The sequence below is a fragment of the Marmota monax genome, unplaced genomic scaffold, assembly GCF_021218885.2.
Source record: "Marmota monax isolate L192 unplaced genomic scaffold, Marmota_monax_Labrador192_F-V1.1 WCK01_AAM20220418_F8-fsc00063, whole genome shotgun sequence".
Classification (NCBI taxonomy): domain Eukaryota; kingdom Metazoa; phylum Chordata; class Mammalia; order Rodentia; family Sciuridae; genus Marmota; species Marmota monax.
Window position 1 is genome coordinate 8,806,543 of NW_026693726.1, and position 16,431 is coordinate 8,822,973.

Here is a 16,431-nt window from a genome sequence, read left to right on the forward strand (position 1 = left end):
TCTACAGCCAGCCCTGCCTCTGGCGTTCTTTATAATTGAAGCAAATCTCCTAATTATTTGTGTGAGTTTGAGTCTGGTTTCTGTCCCTGATAGATGGTGTCCTTACAATCAAGTAGGACTGACAGCTGTTAGTCCCTGGTAATGTCACCATCACTGCATAGTAACTATATTTGCGAAACTCTCACTATAAGTCACTTTGCAGTCAATCCTAATAACTATGATGTAAGTACTATATGGTTATAAAGATGGAGAAAGATTTAAAGATGCTCGAAGAGGTTTAGGATTACTCAAGATCAAAAATTAGGTCTTTCTGGCCAAAGTTTGTTCTTGGGTGTAGTTCAGTATGAGGCTATTTTGTTGTCTAATATCATGGATGCCCTGTACTTTGATCATTTGAAGAAACCATATCCCAAGTTCTATAGAAGAACATCATGGGAAAGGGGAGGAAGGTTTTCAAACTCAGTATATAGGCAAAGACTGAAGAGAGAGTAGGGAAGAACTAACAAGGGAACTTAGTCTTGAAGGATGCAAAGGAGTCAGACAAAGAATGCAAGGTCACTGGTGAGCTGTCATCAAAAATAAAAACAGCAAGTACACACACCAAGCCTGCAGAGAGCAATTTAAAATGGCTGGGGCATGATTTGGAAAAGAGGGTAAGGCAGGCACCAGTAGAGAGGGTAGGAGGAGAAAGATCATGAAAAGCCTCCTTTATCATGCTAACGAATCTGAACCATATCTGGAGTACCTTGTGGAACAACTTGGAGGGTTTTTTTTTTAAATAAGGAAATGAACAAGATCTTATTTCCAGTTTATAAAGATAGCAATAACTAAAAGATGAAATAGGAACTGTTATGAGTAATCTATGTAACAAATAATAATGATCTAAAATGTTCAACTAAATAGCTTTAGAGTCTGATTTGGGATCTGCACTCCAGTTTTGATATTTACTAGCTTCCTGATCTTTGGCAAATTAATCTCTCCAACCTTCCAACTCTTCATCTATAAAGAAAAAAATAAAAACTAGAACACAACTACAGAGTCAAATAATGACATATTGTTAGCACTCAGTAAGTAAGTGACATGTAACTCACTGTTTCTCTTTGTCATTATTGGTCTCATTCAAGTCTATAGCTCAGGAGTGCTATAGAACTGGGAGCCATCAATCAACAACAGTTAAAGCTATGGAGAGTATATGTCATGGAATCAGAAGAGGGTCAAACAAGGAATCCTGGGAAGTGCTTTTAGGATTTAAGTAGTATGTTGCCTTTGGCCAGAAAGACCTAAAGAGAAGAATGAAGAAGAAGAGCACATACTACTGATTTGTAATATTTGGCTAAGTATAGTATACAGACCAGGGTTTTTTGTTTGTTTGTTTGTTTGTTTTTTAAGGTTTCTATAGATTGCATTTTGGTCTCCATTAAATGAAAAAGAGGTGCATATGCTATAGGTAAGGATGAAGGAGGAAGAGAATTCCCAGAAGATAACTGATATCTACTGTGGATTCCTGTAGAGTCCCGCAGACTCACACCTCAGCCTTTGATTTCAAATCAAGTAACCTGGATGGGGACCAAAGGACCCCAACAGTTGTGACTGCCAAGATGGCAAATATTATCTGTGTTGCAAATCATCTCCACTCACCTACCACACTCCCAAACTTTCTCCTTAGTTTAAAGAAAGAGAAGGGTTCCACTGAATGATATAATAGAGATGTACCTGCTATGTAAGCTCAGTTATTCATATTTTCACATGTAAATTAGAGCAATCTTTCTCCAATATTCTCAACTGTATTGGCTTCTGCAGACACCACAGGTCCTAGATCCTACCTAATTGCTACGGGATAATCAGCCTCATGGCAGCTGGTCTCCAATGTCAAGCAACTCCCAGGCTAACCCCCACCCATCATGTGACAGATGAGGGAGCTTGAAGGATGGCCTCTGATTTCTCTGCAAAAATGAGAAGGAGCCATCTGCCAAAACTGAAGGACAACAATAAGATCTTGGCTCAAAGAGTTTGAAATTTGAAATATCTGGTGTTGAAAACATGAGTAAACAAACTAAGAACACACAAAAAGCCTGAAAGGCACCAGTTAGAGATCAGCTGAGGGACTGGGTCTTAAACACACTTCACAGTTCATTTCCAGCTCTTTCAAATAAACAAGCTAGCAAACTGTGCTCCCTCTTATTCAATCTTATGCCCTTACTCATGCACCTTAAATGTCTTATTGATCACAAGAGAATTCTAAAAATTAGCCTGAGGACTTATTAACACAAATGCTGCATTACCACTGGAAGAAAGCAATAAAATAAAATAAAATAAAAAAGTTGCTTAAGACATTTAGACCTTTATATACACTAATTTCATCTTTAAAATGTTCTTCTTCTGTAATCTTACAGAGCAAGCATGCACATGAAATTCTGGGCTATGTTTGGCATAAACATCTATTAATACCTCCACAGCAGCAAAGGAAATGGTCAATAATTGTGACTTGGATCGGTGCCACGCACCCTAGGCCTCTCTTTGTGCTGGTTACAAATAGACTGATGGGCCAAAAAGCACAAAATAATCAAATAAATCTTGAATTCCAAAAATAAGCCCTATGTTTTGTTCATGAAGAAGTAAATTCAATTTTGACCACACTCATGTACCTGGTGCTAGTCCTTATCATTTGAGGAGGAAGATGGATTCCATATTGAGTCCATCAAACCAAATTACCAGTATTAAATGGTTTTCTATGTAGTGATTTTTAAAAGCAACTTTATTTTGTTACAAAGTAATAACTGGCACTTGATGCCTATATTCTGCTTACAAGAGGTTCAGCTAAAACCACAAACCTTTTGCCAGAATGTTTTGAAACTTCAAAGACAGAACATTTAGAAAATAACTCACTCACATGAGCCTACAAAGAAAGTGAGAATGTATCTTGGTGAAACAGAATCAAAAACAAACCAAATTTAAATAATCCTGCACACATTTACAAATAAAGCTATTTCCCCTCATGTTTACCCACAATGTCCCATGCACGATAAACCAACAAAAAGGTTCAAATGAGTTCTACTCAATGGCTAATTCTATACAAACTTTGCCAAAGAATAGAAAAAGGGGAAATACTCTTAAATTCATGTATGTGGCTAGGATAACCTTTGAAAACAAAACCAAGAATGAAAATTTTTGGTCAATTTTACTCAGAGATTTATTAATAAAACTAAATCAATAATATTTACAAATATATATAAAATCGCCAAGTTGGAGAAATGTATGGGTAGTTTTTAACTAGAATACCTGTTATTATAACTTAGTAATGAAAGCACAGAACTGGAAAACACACACATACACACACACACACACACACACTTTTTTTTTCCCAATAGATGCTGAGAAAATACTCAGTACCAATCATAATTAGGAAAGGGTGAAGTGGAAGAAAGGGGAAGTGAGGAATGAAGGAAGAAGAGAAAAAGAAAAGAAGGAAGAATATCGCAGACCTATATTCAGCATGAAAAAAGACACAAAATACTAGCAAATAAAGAAATGTATACAAGGATAATTCAGCTTCACCACATGGAATGGCAATCAAGAAAAAAGAATTTGACAAATTCCTTAAACTAGAAATATAAAAAATTTCCCCAAAACTGATAAAAACTATCTGCAAAATGTGCAGAGTTGATAATCTACTTGCTGGAACAAAGCCAGAATGTCTGCTCAAATCATTCCTACTCAGCAGTGTTCCTCCAGAGTACAGTAAGGCAAGAAAAAACTGGCAAAGAAAGAAGTTAGGTGTTTCCCATTTAAGGGTGACAAGACACGTACACAGAAAAATCCCAAAGAATAAATTTAAGGGTTTTTTTTTTTTAAGCTCCTAGAATTAAAAAAAATAATAATAATTTAGTAAAATCATAAGACCTAAGGTGTAGATATCAGCTTCATGTCTATATATTAGTAATATTCAATGGCAAAGTGAAATTTCAAAAAAAAATCATTTACAATAGCATTAAAAAACTTAAAATATTTATAAAACTATTTAACAAAAAAATGCATAACAGTTATATACAAAAAAGCTATAAATCAAAGCAAAAAGAACTTTCAGACCTACATAAATGATGACTATATCACTGTTGTGGAATGGAAGACTCAGTGAGATGTTAATTCTCCCAAACTTGGGTCTGTAGATTCAAGATAATTCTCATGATAAACCCTAGCATGCTTCATTCTGTAAAACCTTACTCTAAAATGTGCATGCATAGATATACAAAGGGACTAGAATACTCTTAACAGGAAAACAAATTTGGAAGATGAACACTATGTGGTTTTAGTAGTTACTGTATAGATGGAGTATTCAAGACTGTGTCATACAAGCTTAAAGAAAATAGACAATAAAAAAATTGAATAAGGAATCCAGAAAGAGACCCATATTTGCACTCTCGTTTGTTTTATGCCAGTCACACCAAAAGCAATTCAATGATGGAAGCAAAATCTTTTCAACAAATTGTGCCAGAACCCCTTAACAGCTATAGAGAAAAAAATATATATATGTAAACCTAATCCTAAATTAAACTGAGGAAGATCACAACCTAACTATAAAAATGAAACCTAAGAAACTGCTAGAAGAAAATAGAGTAGGATAGCTTTGTGACTTGGGAATAAGAAAAGTTTCTCAGAACAGAAAGAGTAAAAAAACAGAACAGAAGAACAGATGTCAACACTAGAAATATTTGTTCTTCACAAAATAGTATTCAGAAAACCAAAAGGTCAATTAATCAGGGAGAAGTATTTGTAATATGTGTACCTGGAAAGACCATCCAGAATACATAAAGACACAGGCAAAAAACAAATAAGTAAAAAGTGATGAAAGAGTTACACAGAAACTTCCCCAAAGAAGAGAATGTGTACAATAAGCACAAGAAAACAGTCTTGACATCACTAGTAATCACGGAAAGGCAACTGTAAACTGTAACAAAAAGCCACTGCATACCCAACAGAAAGCTAAAAAATTTAAAAACTAACAGCACCAAATGATGGTACATATGCAAAACAAGTAGAATTCCCACAGGTTGTCAGTGGGAGTGTAAAATATACTGTACAACTGCTCCACCAAACAGTTTGGCAGTCTTTTAATAAAACTAAATATATACCTACCCTATATCCCAGCAATTCCTTTCTTGTATTTGCTCAAGAAAATGATGACATATGTCCACAAAAAAAAGGGGAAGGGGACTTCTATAACAGTCATAAAATTTTCTTCATAATAGACTAAAGCTAGGAATAGCTGAGGTGGCCATCAACTCAAGAACACAAATTGTGCCATACTCTCACAGTGGAATACTTTCAGAAATAAAAAGAATGAAGTACTGACCTGTGAGCAGCAGCATTCATGAACCTCAAAATCATGAGGCAGAGTGGCAGAAGTCCTTACACAAAAAGTACCTGCAAAATGAATTCTAGAATAGGCAGCACTAATATATGGTGGGGGAAAAACTTCAAACAATGGTTGGCATCTGGTGGCAGAGAGGGGTGCAAGGCACAGGTTTGAGAAAACTGTAAGCACATGTTTGAAAAAACTTTCTGAGGTGAATGAAATATTCTCTATCTTCATAAGGTGTTGAGTTACATAGGTAGATATATTTATAAAAGCTCTTCAAATCATACAGTAAAATTTGTGAAATTCACCATATGAAAATATTACCTCAGAGGAAAAAAACAAACAATTACTTAATGGCAAGCACATGTTCAGGAAAGTGAGGTATACTGATGTTTACAACTTACTTTGAAGTACATAAAAGAAAAGGACATAAAAAAAAAAAAAGTACATAAAAGAAAAGTGGCTAGACATGAAGCAAATATAAATATTAGTAACTGTAGAATTTAGGCAAGGGAGACTTTAAACTGAGGTGCATATTTTAAATTTTTTAGAAAAAAAATATGGTTAAAAAAATATCAAAAAATAAAAGTGCCAAGACTAACTCTATTAAAAATGGATAAGCTGGGCGTGGTGGAACATGCCTATAACCCCAGCATCTAGGGAGGCTGAGGCAGAAGGGTGGCAAGTTCAAAGCCAGCCTCAAAATTTAGTGAGACTCTGTCTCCAAATAAAAAATATAAAAGGCTGGGGATGTGCTTCAGTGGTTAAGTGGCCCTGGGTTCAAATCCTAGTATGGAAAAAAAAAATAACTGGATCAAATTAATTATAAGATTTAAATAAGAAATATTATGCTTATGTGAAAGAAGACTCAAGATCATAAATATGTGTATTTGTCCCAAATTATTCTATGAATTCAACAAATCCCAGTCAAAATCTTAAAATGTTTTTCATGAAACTTACTTGAGAATCTCTTCCACACCTGTTTATATACACAACTCCTCCACTCTGTCTATACACACAAAATACACACAGGTTGGAGCTGATACTTCAGATTCTGTAGAAAGAAGGCACATTCCTCAAACAGAAAAGTCTTATTATCCATTCTTTTAAAAAAATTGAATTAGATCTCTACCCACACATATATTTTTTTTAAAAAAATCTACACCTAATATGGTAGATGTCTAATTGCAAAAATAAATAAATAAATAAATTTCCTATCTTTTTCGGAGAAAAGCAAAGAATATTTCATGAAATGTTACAAAAGATGTCTTAAATAAAACACAAAAGCACAAACCACAAAGAAGAAAATAAAAAGATTCTACTCTTAATATATCAAAATCATAAAAGTCTGTTCAACAAAATAGAAAATGACAATGTAGATACTAACAGGCTGGGAGAAGTCCTTTACCATACAAATAAATCAAAAGGTTCAGGATTCAAAAAGACATTTTTCAAATCAATATGAAAAATACAAAACAAACAGTAGAAAAAGAAAAACAGGCAATGTATTTGAACAGGAAATTCATAAAAGAGGAAACACAAATGACTAATGTCACTAGTAATTAGGAAAATGAAAATTTAAACCATGAAAGCCTACTTAACACCCACTATACCTGCAAATATTAAACCTTACCAAGGATAGTTGTACAATAGATCTTATCCATTGTAAGTAGGAGTGGGAACTGATACAAGAACTTTGGGTTAAAAAAAATAAAGGCAATATCTATTTAAGCTTAATATGTGTGTCCTGTAGGACCAAACAATCCCAATCCAATATACATCCTAGAGAAATCTTCAGACACATACACAAGGCGATAGTACAAAAGCATCCAGGAGTAACATGACTTTGAAAGAAAGCAAAGTGGTCTTAGTTGGACAGCTCAATAAAAAGTGACAGATTCATGTGGTGAAGGACTATACATAAGAAAATAAAGAACTAAAGTTTGGCAGGATCTCAAATGGTGTCTAAATAGTATAACAAGTAGAGCCTGTTTTGATTTGGATCTAGGAGTCTCCCCTGAGAAGCTCATGTGTTAGGCAACAAGGCAATGTTCACATGTGAAAAAAATAGAATACGAGAGCTAAAACTTCATCAGTGTATTAATCCACTAGATGAATTAATATTTGAATGGACTGTTGGGTGGCAACTCTAGGCAGGTGGGGCATGGCTGGAGGAAGTAGGTCACTGAGGTGTGCCTTTGGGGACTATATCTTGTTCCTGACTCCTCACATTCTCTCTCTTTTCTGGCCGCCATGAGCTGAACAGCTTCTCTCTGCCACACCCTTCTACCATGACGTTCTGTCTCACCTCAGCCCCAAAATAATGGAGATCATGGACCATGGACTGAATATCTGAAACTGCCACTCTGAAATAAACTTTTCTTTCTCTATGTTGTTCCTGTGAGGTATTTTGGCCACAGTGATAAAAAGGTGATTAACACAGAGCATAGTCACAAAACTTTTATCACACACTAAATATTTCTATACAGAGAAGATAGATACACTTTCTAAGTAGTTTTCATATATAACAATAAATATATTTACATATATGGACACATAACATGTAACATGCAACATAACATTATGTATGTATTATTTCTGTTTATTGGCATGATATAAAGAAATGTTTAAGAGTAATTTAAGTAATTTAAGAACAGTATTTATAAGAACAGTTAGAAGAGCAGATCACAGAAGAAATTGCATGTATATGGTTATGTCTTATTTTTTCACATGTATTATAGATACATGGGTGTTCACTACATTATTCTTTACACTTCTCTGTAGGTGTTCAATACATAAAATTTCAAACAGATGCAATTTGAACAAGCAACACATAAATACTTTTATTTTAGAACAGAGATGCAAGTATTTTTTTTTAACCAAAAAATGAGCCTGTGAAACAATTCACAAACTCATTAGAAAGCATCTTGCTCAAAATTATTTGATTCAGGAACAAAAAGGTAAAGTTAAATGATTGACATTCTTTTAACAGATATTTCACACATAGATTTTTGTGTTAATGTAAGAAGAAAAACAATTGCTCCTAAATAAAATTTACATGTGAACCAAAGACCAAAGTATACTATTCAGTATACTATTCAGTATACTATTCCAGAATAACCAAAATTAAAAGCAAACTCTGAAAAGTAGGAAAACTGTGCACATCAGCAGCATAGTAAAAAATAAGTAGAAGTAAGACAAGATAAAATAACAAAATAGCCCTGACTATATACAGTGGCAGAATAGAAATAACTGTCAAGCCAATGTTAAACATAAGAAAAGGCAGTTACAACCATGGTAGTTGTGGAATAAACTTATTTTATCAAACAACATCCTCTCACTTTAAGTTGGGACTGCTTCTTTCTGGATTCCACACAGAATGAGTCACTGGGTTAAATCTGTGGGCACACATGCAGGAGAGAAGAGTTGGCATTTCTCCAAGTTCAGTAAGAGATTCTTTTTTCCACTACCAAGGCTGTCCTTGGAAACCCTGCCATAACTGGACAACCCCGTCTTCCCCCATTTAATTCACTAACCCTCTATTCTTTGAAGCACAGTGAAACTATGTATGGCAGGTGAAGAAATTGACAAGATTGGGCAAGTCATCTCAACTTACAGGGGACCAAAAAATACTCCAGATCCTTTAGATCTTCTGCAACTTTTTTTTTTTTTTTTTTTTTTTAATGATTAACAGAACAAGCTCAAAATCCTGTCAGCTCTCATAGGTTATCTATCAGATTTGTCCTTAGACACCATCAATCTGATGGGAACTAAACGGAATTCAGTGATTTGCCATTAAAATAGAAGCACATCAGACAAGGGTAACCAAGACACAACCCTAAAAACAAATATCAAGTACCAAATCAAATGCCTAAAGCACCCTCTTATCTGAGGAACAAAAGATAAAATTAAACTGCAATTTTGGCTCCCAGCAATATTAGAACAAAAAAGAAAAAATACTGAATTCCAGAAAATACCCCTTCAGCGGGCCATAGATAAGAAAAATAGGAAAAAAGGAACATCTTGAATTTCTATTTGTATAACAGAAATGGCCAGAAATGCAGAATGAAACCAGACACGCATTCACCCAAAGAGATTTATCCCAAACATATATGCAGTGCTAAGCAGCTGGATACTGGGGTGGCAGATGAAAGAGCCAGATGGGCACTTCCAGGTCTCCCAGATGGCTTCAGCTTTCCCCCAAAGATTCATTTAAGTTGTAAAAATGGTTCTATTTGCATATAGTTCTTTTAATTGAATTTATTTTCAATTTGTACATAAAACCATAAAAATTATACATATTAAGAGTACCGTGTGATATTTCAATATATGTATACACTGTGTATTATTTAAACATACCCATTTCTTCAAACAATATCCTCTGATGAAAAATTTCAATATCTTTTCTTATAGCTTTTTTGAAATACACCGTACATTACTGTCATCTAGTCACCCCACTGTCCAATAGCACACCAGAATTTGTTGCTCCCATCTAACCCTACATAGAGGATTTATTAAAGGGAGGCTACCTGAAAATATTTTGTACCTTAGTAAAAAATACACAACTTACAGGAGATGCAGAAGTACTGTATTCAAAATGCAAACTAAATTGCACATTTTCATGATATTAAAACTGTAACTTGAGTACCATCAAAAGTTTAAATTGTATCTTCACTCCAGAAAGAAAATAAATTACAGAATTTCAAAAGATTAGCTGTCAAATTAGCAATTTAAAGGTGGATGTGCAAATGGAATACCTACACAAATATATTCTGAGTAGTACTCAAAGCCACAGTATACATGCTATCTCAAAAGTATCCATTTGACTTGAAACATATATGCTACACAATATAACTTTTTGTACATCAGAGAATTTCAAGCATGCAATGACCTGCTTGGATCTACCCACATTTTCATATTCTCCAACTCTCCTACCATCAGAAGTACTTTAGTGGAAACATAGAAGCACAAACTGTAAAATTGGTCTTGGGCTATTGCAACTCAAAAAGAAAGCAGAGAATAAGTCTTCCTGTTTGAGGAGACTAAGATGAGACATGTTGAGTGACCTGCCGCATAATTCTTAAATAAATAAGAATGCTGGTCATCAAACTCTTTCTTCCAAACTGCATTGCCTTTCTAGAGAAAAATGGGTTTTCTTTGTTTCTTTGGGATCAGACAGCACAGGAGTTATGTTTGATGCTAACTGAAAATCTGACAGACAGCACACATGAACTTCTACCCATATTACTTTGGTGGTAATTAGCTGACACTATATACCTCATATATTCATTTTCTAATAATCTATGACACAGATGATTTTAATTGAAGACTAAAATATATTTTTTCCTTTTACTTCCCCACCACAGATTGATTTTTTTTTTTTTTTTGTCTTCTCAAAAGGTGTTCAAGAACTATCTCAAAACATTTTTAGTTAATTTTGGTTTTATATGATCTGGCCAGGAAAGACAAATGATATTAACTAAACAACAACAAAAGCACACAATTCTTGTAGTAGATAAATTATGGCCTTCCTATCTTTTCATCATAGTGGAGGATTAAGCAGCTGGCACTAACTGATAGCCTCTGCTTAAAGGAAGGAAATTTCACCAGGACCTCTTCCCTCACCAGGTGAAGACAGCCAGAATGCAAACAGCAGCATATTGTATATTTTGGTTACTCAGTAATCTTAAAAAACACTGAAAGTAGAAAGAAAAAAGAAAAACACTGTAAGTGTGTTTGTAAAGGACCAAAAACCCACCAAATGAATTTGTGTATATATCTATCTTATAGATAGCATATGAATACATTTAATTCTAAATAAGATAAGCTTACATAAGACTGTTTGAACAAATTTTTACTACTAAATTTCATATTGTGCCCTTCAACAGATGAATGGAGAAAGAAAATGTATATACACAATGGAATACTACTCAGTTATAAAAATGGCTTTATGATATTTGCCAATAAATGGATAGATCTAGAGATTATCATGCTAAGTAAAATAAGACAGTTCCCCAAAATCAAAGTTTAAATATTCTCTTTGACAAGTGGATGCTAACAAGATAAATGGATGTTAACACACAATGCAGGGGAGAGGGGGGGTTACAGCAAAATAGAAGTTCATTGGATTTGATAAAGGGGAATGAAGGGAAAGCAGGGGGGATAGGTATAGGAAAAACAGCAATTTTCCTATGTATATGTATAAAGGCACCACAGTGAATCTCCACATCATGTGCAACCACAGGACTGGGATCCAAATTGGAAATAAGATATACTCCATGTGTATATAAATATATCAAAATATACTGTCATGTAGATCTGCAAAGAACAACAACAACAAAAAAAAGATACTGGTTTGGGTATCATTTCTATTATGCTATCTTTAACAAAAGCTTTTCATTAGTTGTGAAGATTTCTTTGAAATGCCCATGAAAAGATTGTAAATCTGATTTCTTATAGTCCTTGTTCAGTGTTACTCAATTAAGATTAATTTACATGACATAAACAAGCATCTCTGTTTTATACTTCTTATATTGCTGCAGATTACTAAAGACATGGATTTTGGTAAGGGGTTGCTAACAACTTCACTAGCATGTTCACTGGGGAAGAATGTCAAAAATTCTTTTCTATCACAAATATCAAAGATTTTAGATTTTTCTGATTTTTCTCTCTTTTGTACATTTTGTACTTATTTCAAACTTCCTCACTAAATTTTGTTTTGAACCACCATCTAGATGTGCTTCTAAATATAGTTTTAAAACTATTATCCCATTAAAGTACTACAACAATGACAGCTAAATAAATAAATTGTTCTTGTCAGGTCTTTTGTTCACAGCAGCAAAAAAAAAAAAAAAAGAAGAAGACTAAAACATTCACCAACAAGCCCCCCTCCCCCCAAAAAACCAATAAATCTGAAAACATTAATGGAGAAAAATGGATAGCTTAACAGTCGCTGAGCTTCTGTTTCGCTTTGAAGCTAGCAATGGATGTGTGCTTTGGGTTTCCTTGTATGGTTTCATGGGTTAACTATCATCAACTATTCTGCAGCTTCTGTGTTTCAAATTATGCTTGTTAATAATGTGATGAGATAGATTATAGATGGATAGGGACAGATGATAATTTACTACCTACAGTGCCTTTGAAAGAAGTGACTTGTGCCTTTGGACTTTGAGATACTGATTTAAAACAAATAATGGAAAGATTTAGCTCTTTTAAAAAAAGATCTTAAGAGAACTAATCATCAGTATGTTTTTTAAGACTTTTGAAGTACTTACTCATCAATAGTTTTAAGGACAGGCTGATTAAATAATAATAATTTAAAAACCTAATTGCTGTTATATAACCTGAAGCTTCAAACTGGAAGGGGGAAAGGAGTTCTACAGCGCCATCTACCGGTAAAGGGTAATAAAGTTGCAGGATGCTTGGACAAAATAAATAGGCAGATGGAAAGCAAGTGACAAGCTACAGAAAAGGAGTGGGTGATACTCAACAGGGAAAAGTTAAACAGACAAAAAACATTACACATGAGTACAACAAAATAAGCCCAAAGGACATCTTGATTGTTCTTCAAAGATTTTTCAAACAATAAATTTGAAAGAGTCTTCTCCTGGCCCCAATTAGCCATTCAGGTCAAATTTGATATGCAAGCTAAAGATATGATGTCCAATTTATTCATGTTTCTTTAGTATTCTAAAACACAAGCTTAAAAAGGTAAAATTAAACTCCACTAAATCGTGTTTCAAGTAAGTTAAATGAAATCAGAGGCAGATATGTCCCTCAAATGTATGCTTCAAGGAGCAGGTTCTTTTGTCCCCATACTTTCACATAAAAAAAAATCTAAGAAATAATAATGTTTAATGTGACCAATATCACCATCAAATTCAGACTGTCAATGAAAAATATCTCAAAAAAACTTACTATTTGAGCCCACTCTCAAACTTAAGATATTCAAATAATTTTAGTCAAAGGAAATTTAACTAGCAGCACAACAGGCACCCTTTTCTTCAATAACAAAGTATAACATGCCAGGAAGAAAGCCAGAAGGAAACTTGATAAACTAGTTCAAATTCCAATTCCCATAAGCTGTTGCATATTAGAGAACCTAAAATTCAAATAGCATGATGCAATGAACAATATATGAATCCTAGTCTTAATTCCTCCAGTAAACTAGCTGAGTTTCCATGAACTGAACAACTTTCGATGAACTAGACAACTTCTATGAGCATTAGTTTTCTCATCTACACAATTAGAATAAGGAACTAAATGGGCCTCATGGTAATATCACTGTTAAAAATTGTTTTAGCCTCTATGATTTCCCAAGCATCCAGGAATAGTTTGCACTTCAATGGTCATACCTCAATGACCAGATAAACACAAGAATGAAAGAAAAGTTAGCTTTATCTTTCAGATATATCTTGCTATTAAAAAAAAAAATAGCAATACAAATAGAATCACAAATTCACACTACAGGGTTAACTGTTAGGTCAATCTAAAGAATCCTGGTTTCTATCCCTGGTGCCTTCTGCCTCATACAGTCAGAACTTAATATTAATGGGGAAAAAAAAAAAAGTCTACAGAAAAAGAAAATGCATTATGTAATATGCAGGACTGCAATATCAATTCTTGAATCTTTTTTGTAACAGATATTTCCTCCTTTATGCATTCCTTTTTATATGCTGTTTTATGACAATTATGAATTCAATATGAGAAATGACTTAAAGGCTGTAGATCCTTGAGTATACATAGATTCCTCTAAAATGCAATCTCAAAGACAGAATAAGTTAATTTAGATCTGTGCATTTCCTATACTTACCAGCTGACTTAAATGGCTCAATTATTTATCCCATGGGGGGAAAAATCATGCACTTTTCTCAATACTAATTCTTACCAGTAACAGGCCTTAGAAAGTGACTTCCTCAGAAGCAATCAGTCCCCAACTTAAAAGTGCAAAGAATGAAATGGGACAAAGAGACACTGGGATTGTAGCTTAGGGGCACACCACTTGACTAACATGCTAAAGGACCTGGGTTCTAACCCTAGTAACTCCCCCCCTCATCCAAAAAAAAAGGGGGGGGGGAGACATGTTTAACATGTAAATAGTAAAACAAAACTTGACATTAAAGTCTTTTTCATCAGCTTTCTCTACTTGGTGCCTGGACTTATTTAGAAATGTTCAAAGTGTATCCCCAGTCATCAGAAGCAGTCAATCTAGCCCTCTGCATGTTTAACTGACATTTAAGGACAAGTGAACAATGAACACAAATTTTATTTATGTCAAAGGTGAATTAATTAATATCCTGGCTTTAACCTTCAAACTGCATGTATTCCTTCCATTTAGAATGCAAATATTAGTTCTCAGAAAGGTAAATATGTGCAACAGATTTAGCTGCACTACTTCTATCATTTTCAAATTCATTCATTCATTCACTCATCAAATATTTACAGAGCACCTATTTTGAGACAGGACCATTCTAGGAGTTGGGGCTAAGGAATGAACAAGAGGAGAGAGTGAAACAAAGACAATACACATGAAAATAAACCACAAGGGCTGTGAAAGAAATAGTTCTTTGAAATATAACTATAGTTATTTGATTTATTTTCTTGACGTATACAATGCGTTGCATGAGGCTCTCAGCACAGATGCTAAATCATCTCAAGTGAAGTTAACAGTTCACATTCAACACACATGTGTATTCCAGTTTCAGTATCCTACATATGAGTCAAGGGAAACATAAAAGAAACAGAGAACCACTGAAATTTGAAACGAAACAGATTTAAAACATCTGTTTTCTCTCTTTGCTGGGTAAGCACAGAGAGGAGAAAGGTGAATATTCAATGGATGCTTTTTAAGAAAAAAAAAAAAAAAAAAGGAGAATAAAAAAGCTCATCCAGTATTTTATACCATTCCCTGGTATTTTAAAGGCGATCGCAACTTAAACTAAGAAAAAAGACCTAAAATGAAGAATAATTTATGAGTATTCAAATCATTCCCAACCCCGCCGCCCCAATCCCCGCCTCTGAATACACTCTCTTAAACACTGGTGCTCTTAAACACTCGTGATAAGGCAGGAACTTACTTTCCCTGACTTGGGATCAAACTCCCCAAAATATACAAGGCAAAGATAATAGGTTCTCTTACTCCCATCTTGGAATTCCATCTAAAGCCAAGACAAAGTAGGTCGGTAACCTCTATGGAGGTTGCGTCGCAGGTTAGGGAACTGCCAGGAGGGGCTCCCGGGAGTGACCAGCCCCAGGGCGCCCGCTGCGCCTGGCCCCTCCGCCCTCCCTTTCCCCAGGCCCCGCGAACACGGCGGCCTCCGCCCCGCGCGCCTACAGGAGAAGCAAGGCTGGGGATGGAGGACGCGCGGCGGGACCTGGGAGAGATGGACCTGGAGGAGAGGGACCCGCAGCACTGCTGCAGCCGCCGCCCGGGTTACCACTCCGAGGTCCGGCCCAAGCCCCCCGGACCCCCGCCCTGCAGGGACTCTGACCTCTCCGAGTCCCGGGGCTGCTGCTGCTGCCGCCGCTGCTGCCTGTGCTGGTGCTGCTGCCGCTACCGGAGCCGCTGGTGCTACTGCTGTTCCCTCCGCCGCCTTTGGCATTCTTGCGTGGGGCCATCACGCGCTCCACGGAGGCTGCCGAGGACCTGGCGGCTTCCTCAGTGCTCCAGGGACACAGGGGGCGCAGGGGGGCAGCTGATGGTGACAGACGCTCGAGCAGGTACGGGCCGCGGCTGCAGCAGCACCACCTCTGTTCCGGCACCGCCAGCCGTGCCTGCGCGGACTTTCACCCGCGTGCGGGCTGCGCGTGCCCGGGCCTCGCGCGCACAGAACCTGTGACCGCCCCCCCCCCCCTCTCCCGCGGCGAGAGCGCGCTGCTCGCCCACCCCAGGCCACGCCCCTGACCGGCCTCGCCGCACCCACAGAAGGATGAGTGATGCGGAGACGAGCCAATCGCAAGAGCCTCTGTGAAGGGGGCGGTACCTTGCCGTGTTTCCCTCCCTCCCCCTGCAGACTTGGGGCAGTTCTGGCGCGTCGCAGGCGCCGGAGAGCGCGAGCCACTTTCGGCTCTCCAGT

At 36.2% G+C, this 16,431-nt stretch overlaps 1 protein-coding gene across 4 annotated transcripts in view; it reads right to left on the minus strand.

Moving 5' to 3' along the window:
- The window catches only part of Asph (aspartate beta-hydroxylase), a 216,223-nt gene extending 200,087 nt beyond the window's left edge, over positions 1 to 16,136 (minus strand). For 2 of the 4 annotated variants that reach the window (XM_058584428.1, XM_058584427.1), the window contains exon 1: positions 15,847 to 16,136. In XM_058584428.1, the coding sequence (XP_058440411.1) occupies positions 15,847 to 15,973 (127 nt within the window). In that variant the 5' untranslated portion in view covers positions 15,974 to 16,136. The remainder of the gene's footprint in view (positions 1 to 15,846) is intronic. The other 2 variants (XM_058584426.1, XM_046460565.2) reach the window with 2 other exon arrangements.
- Positions 16,137 to 16,431: the final 295 nt, after the last annotated feature.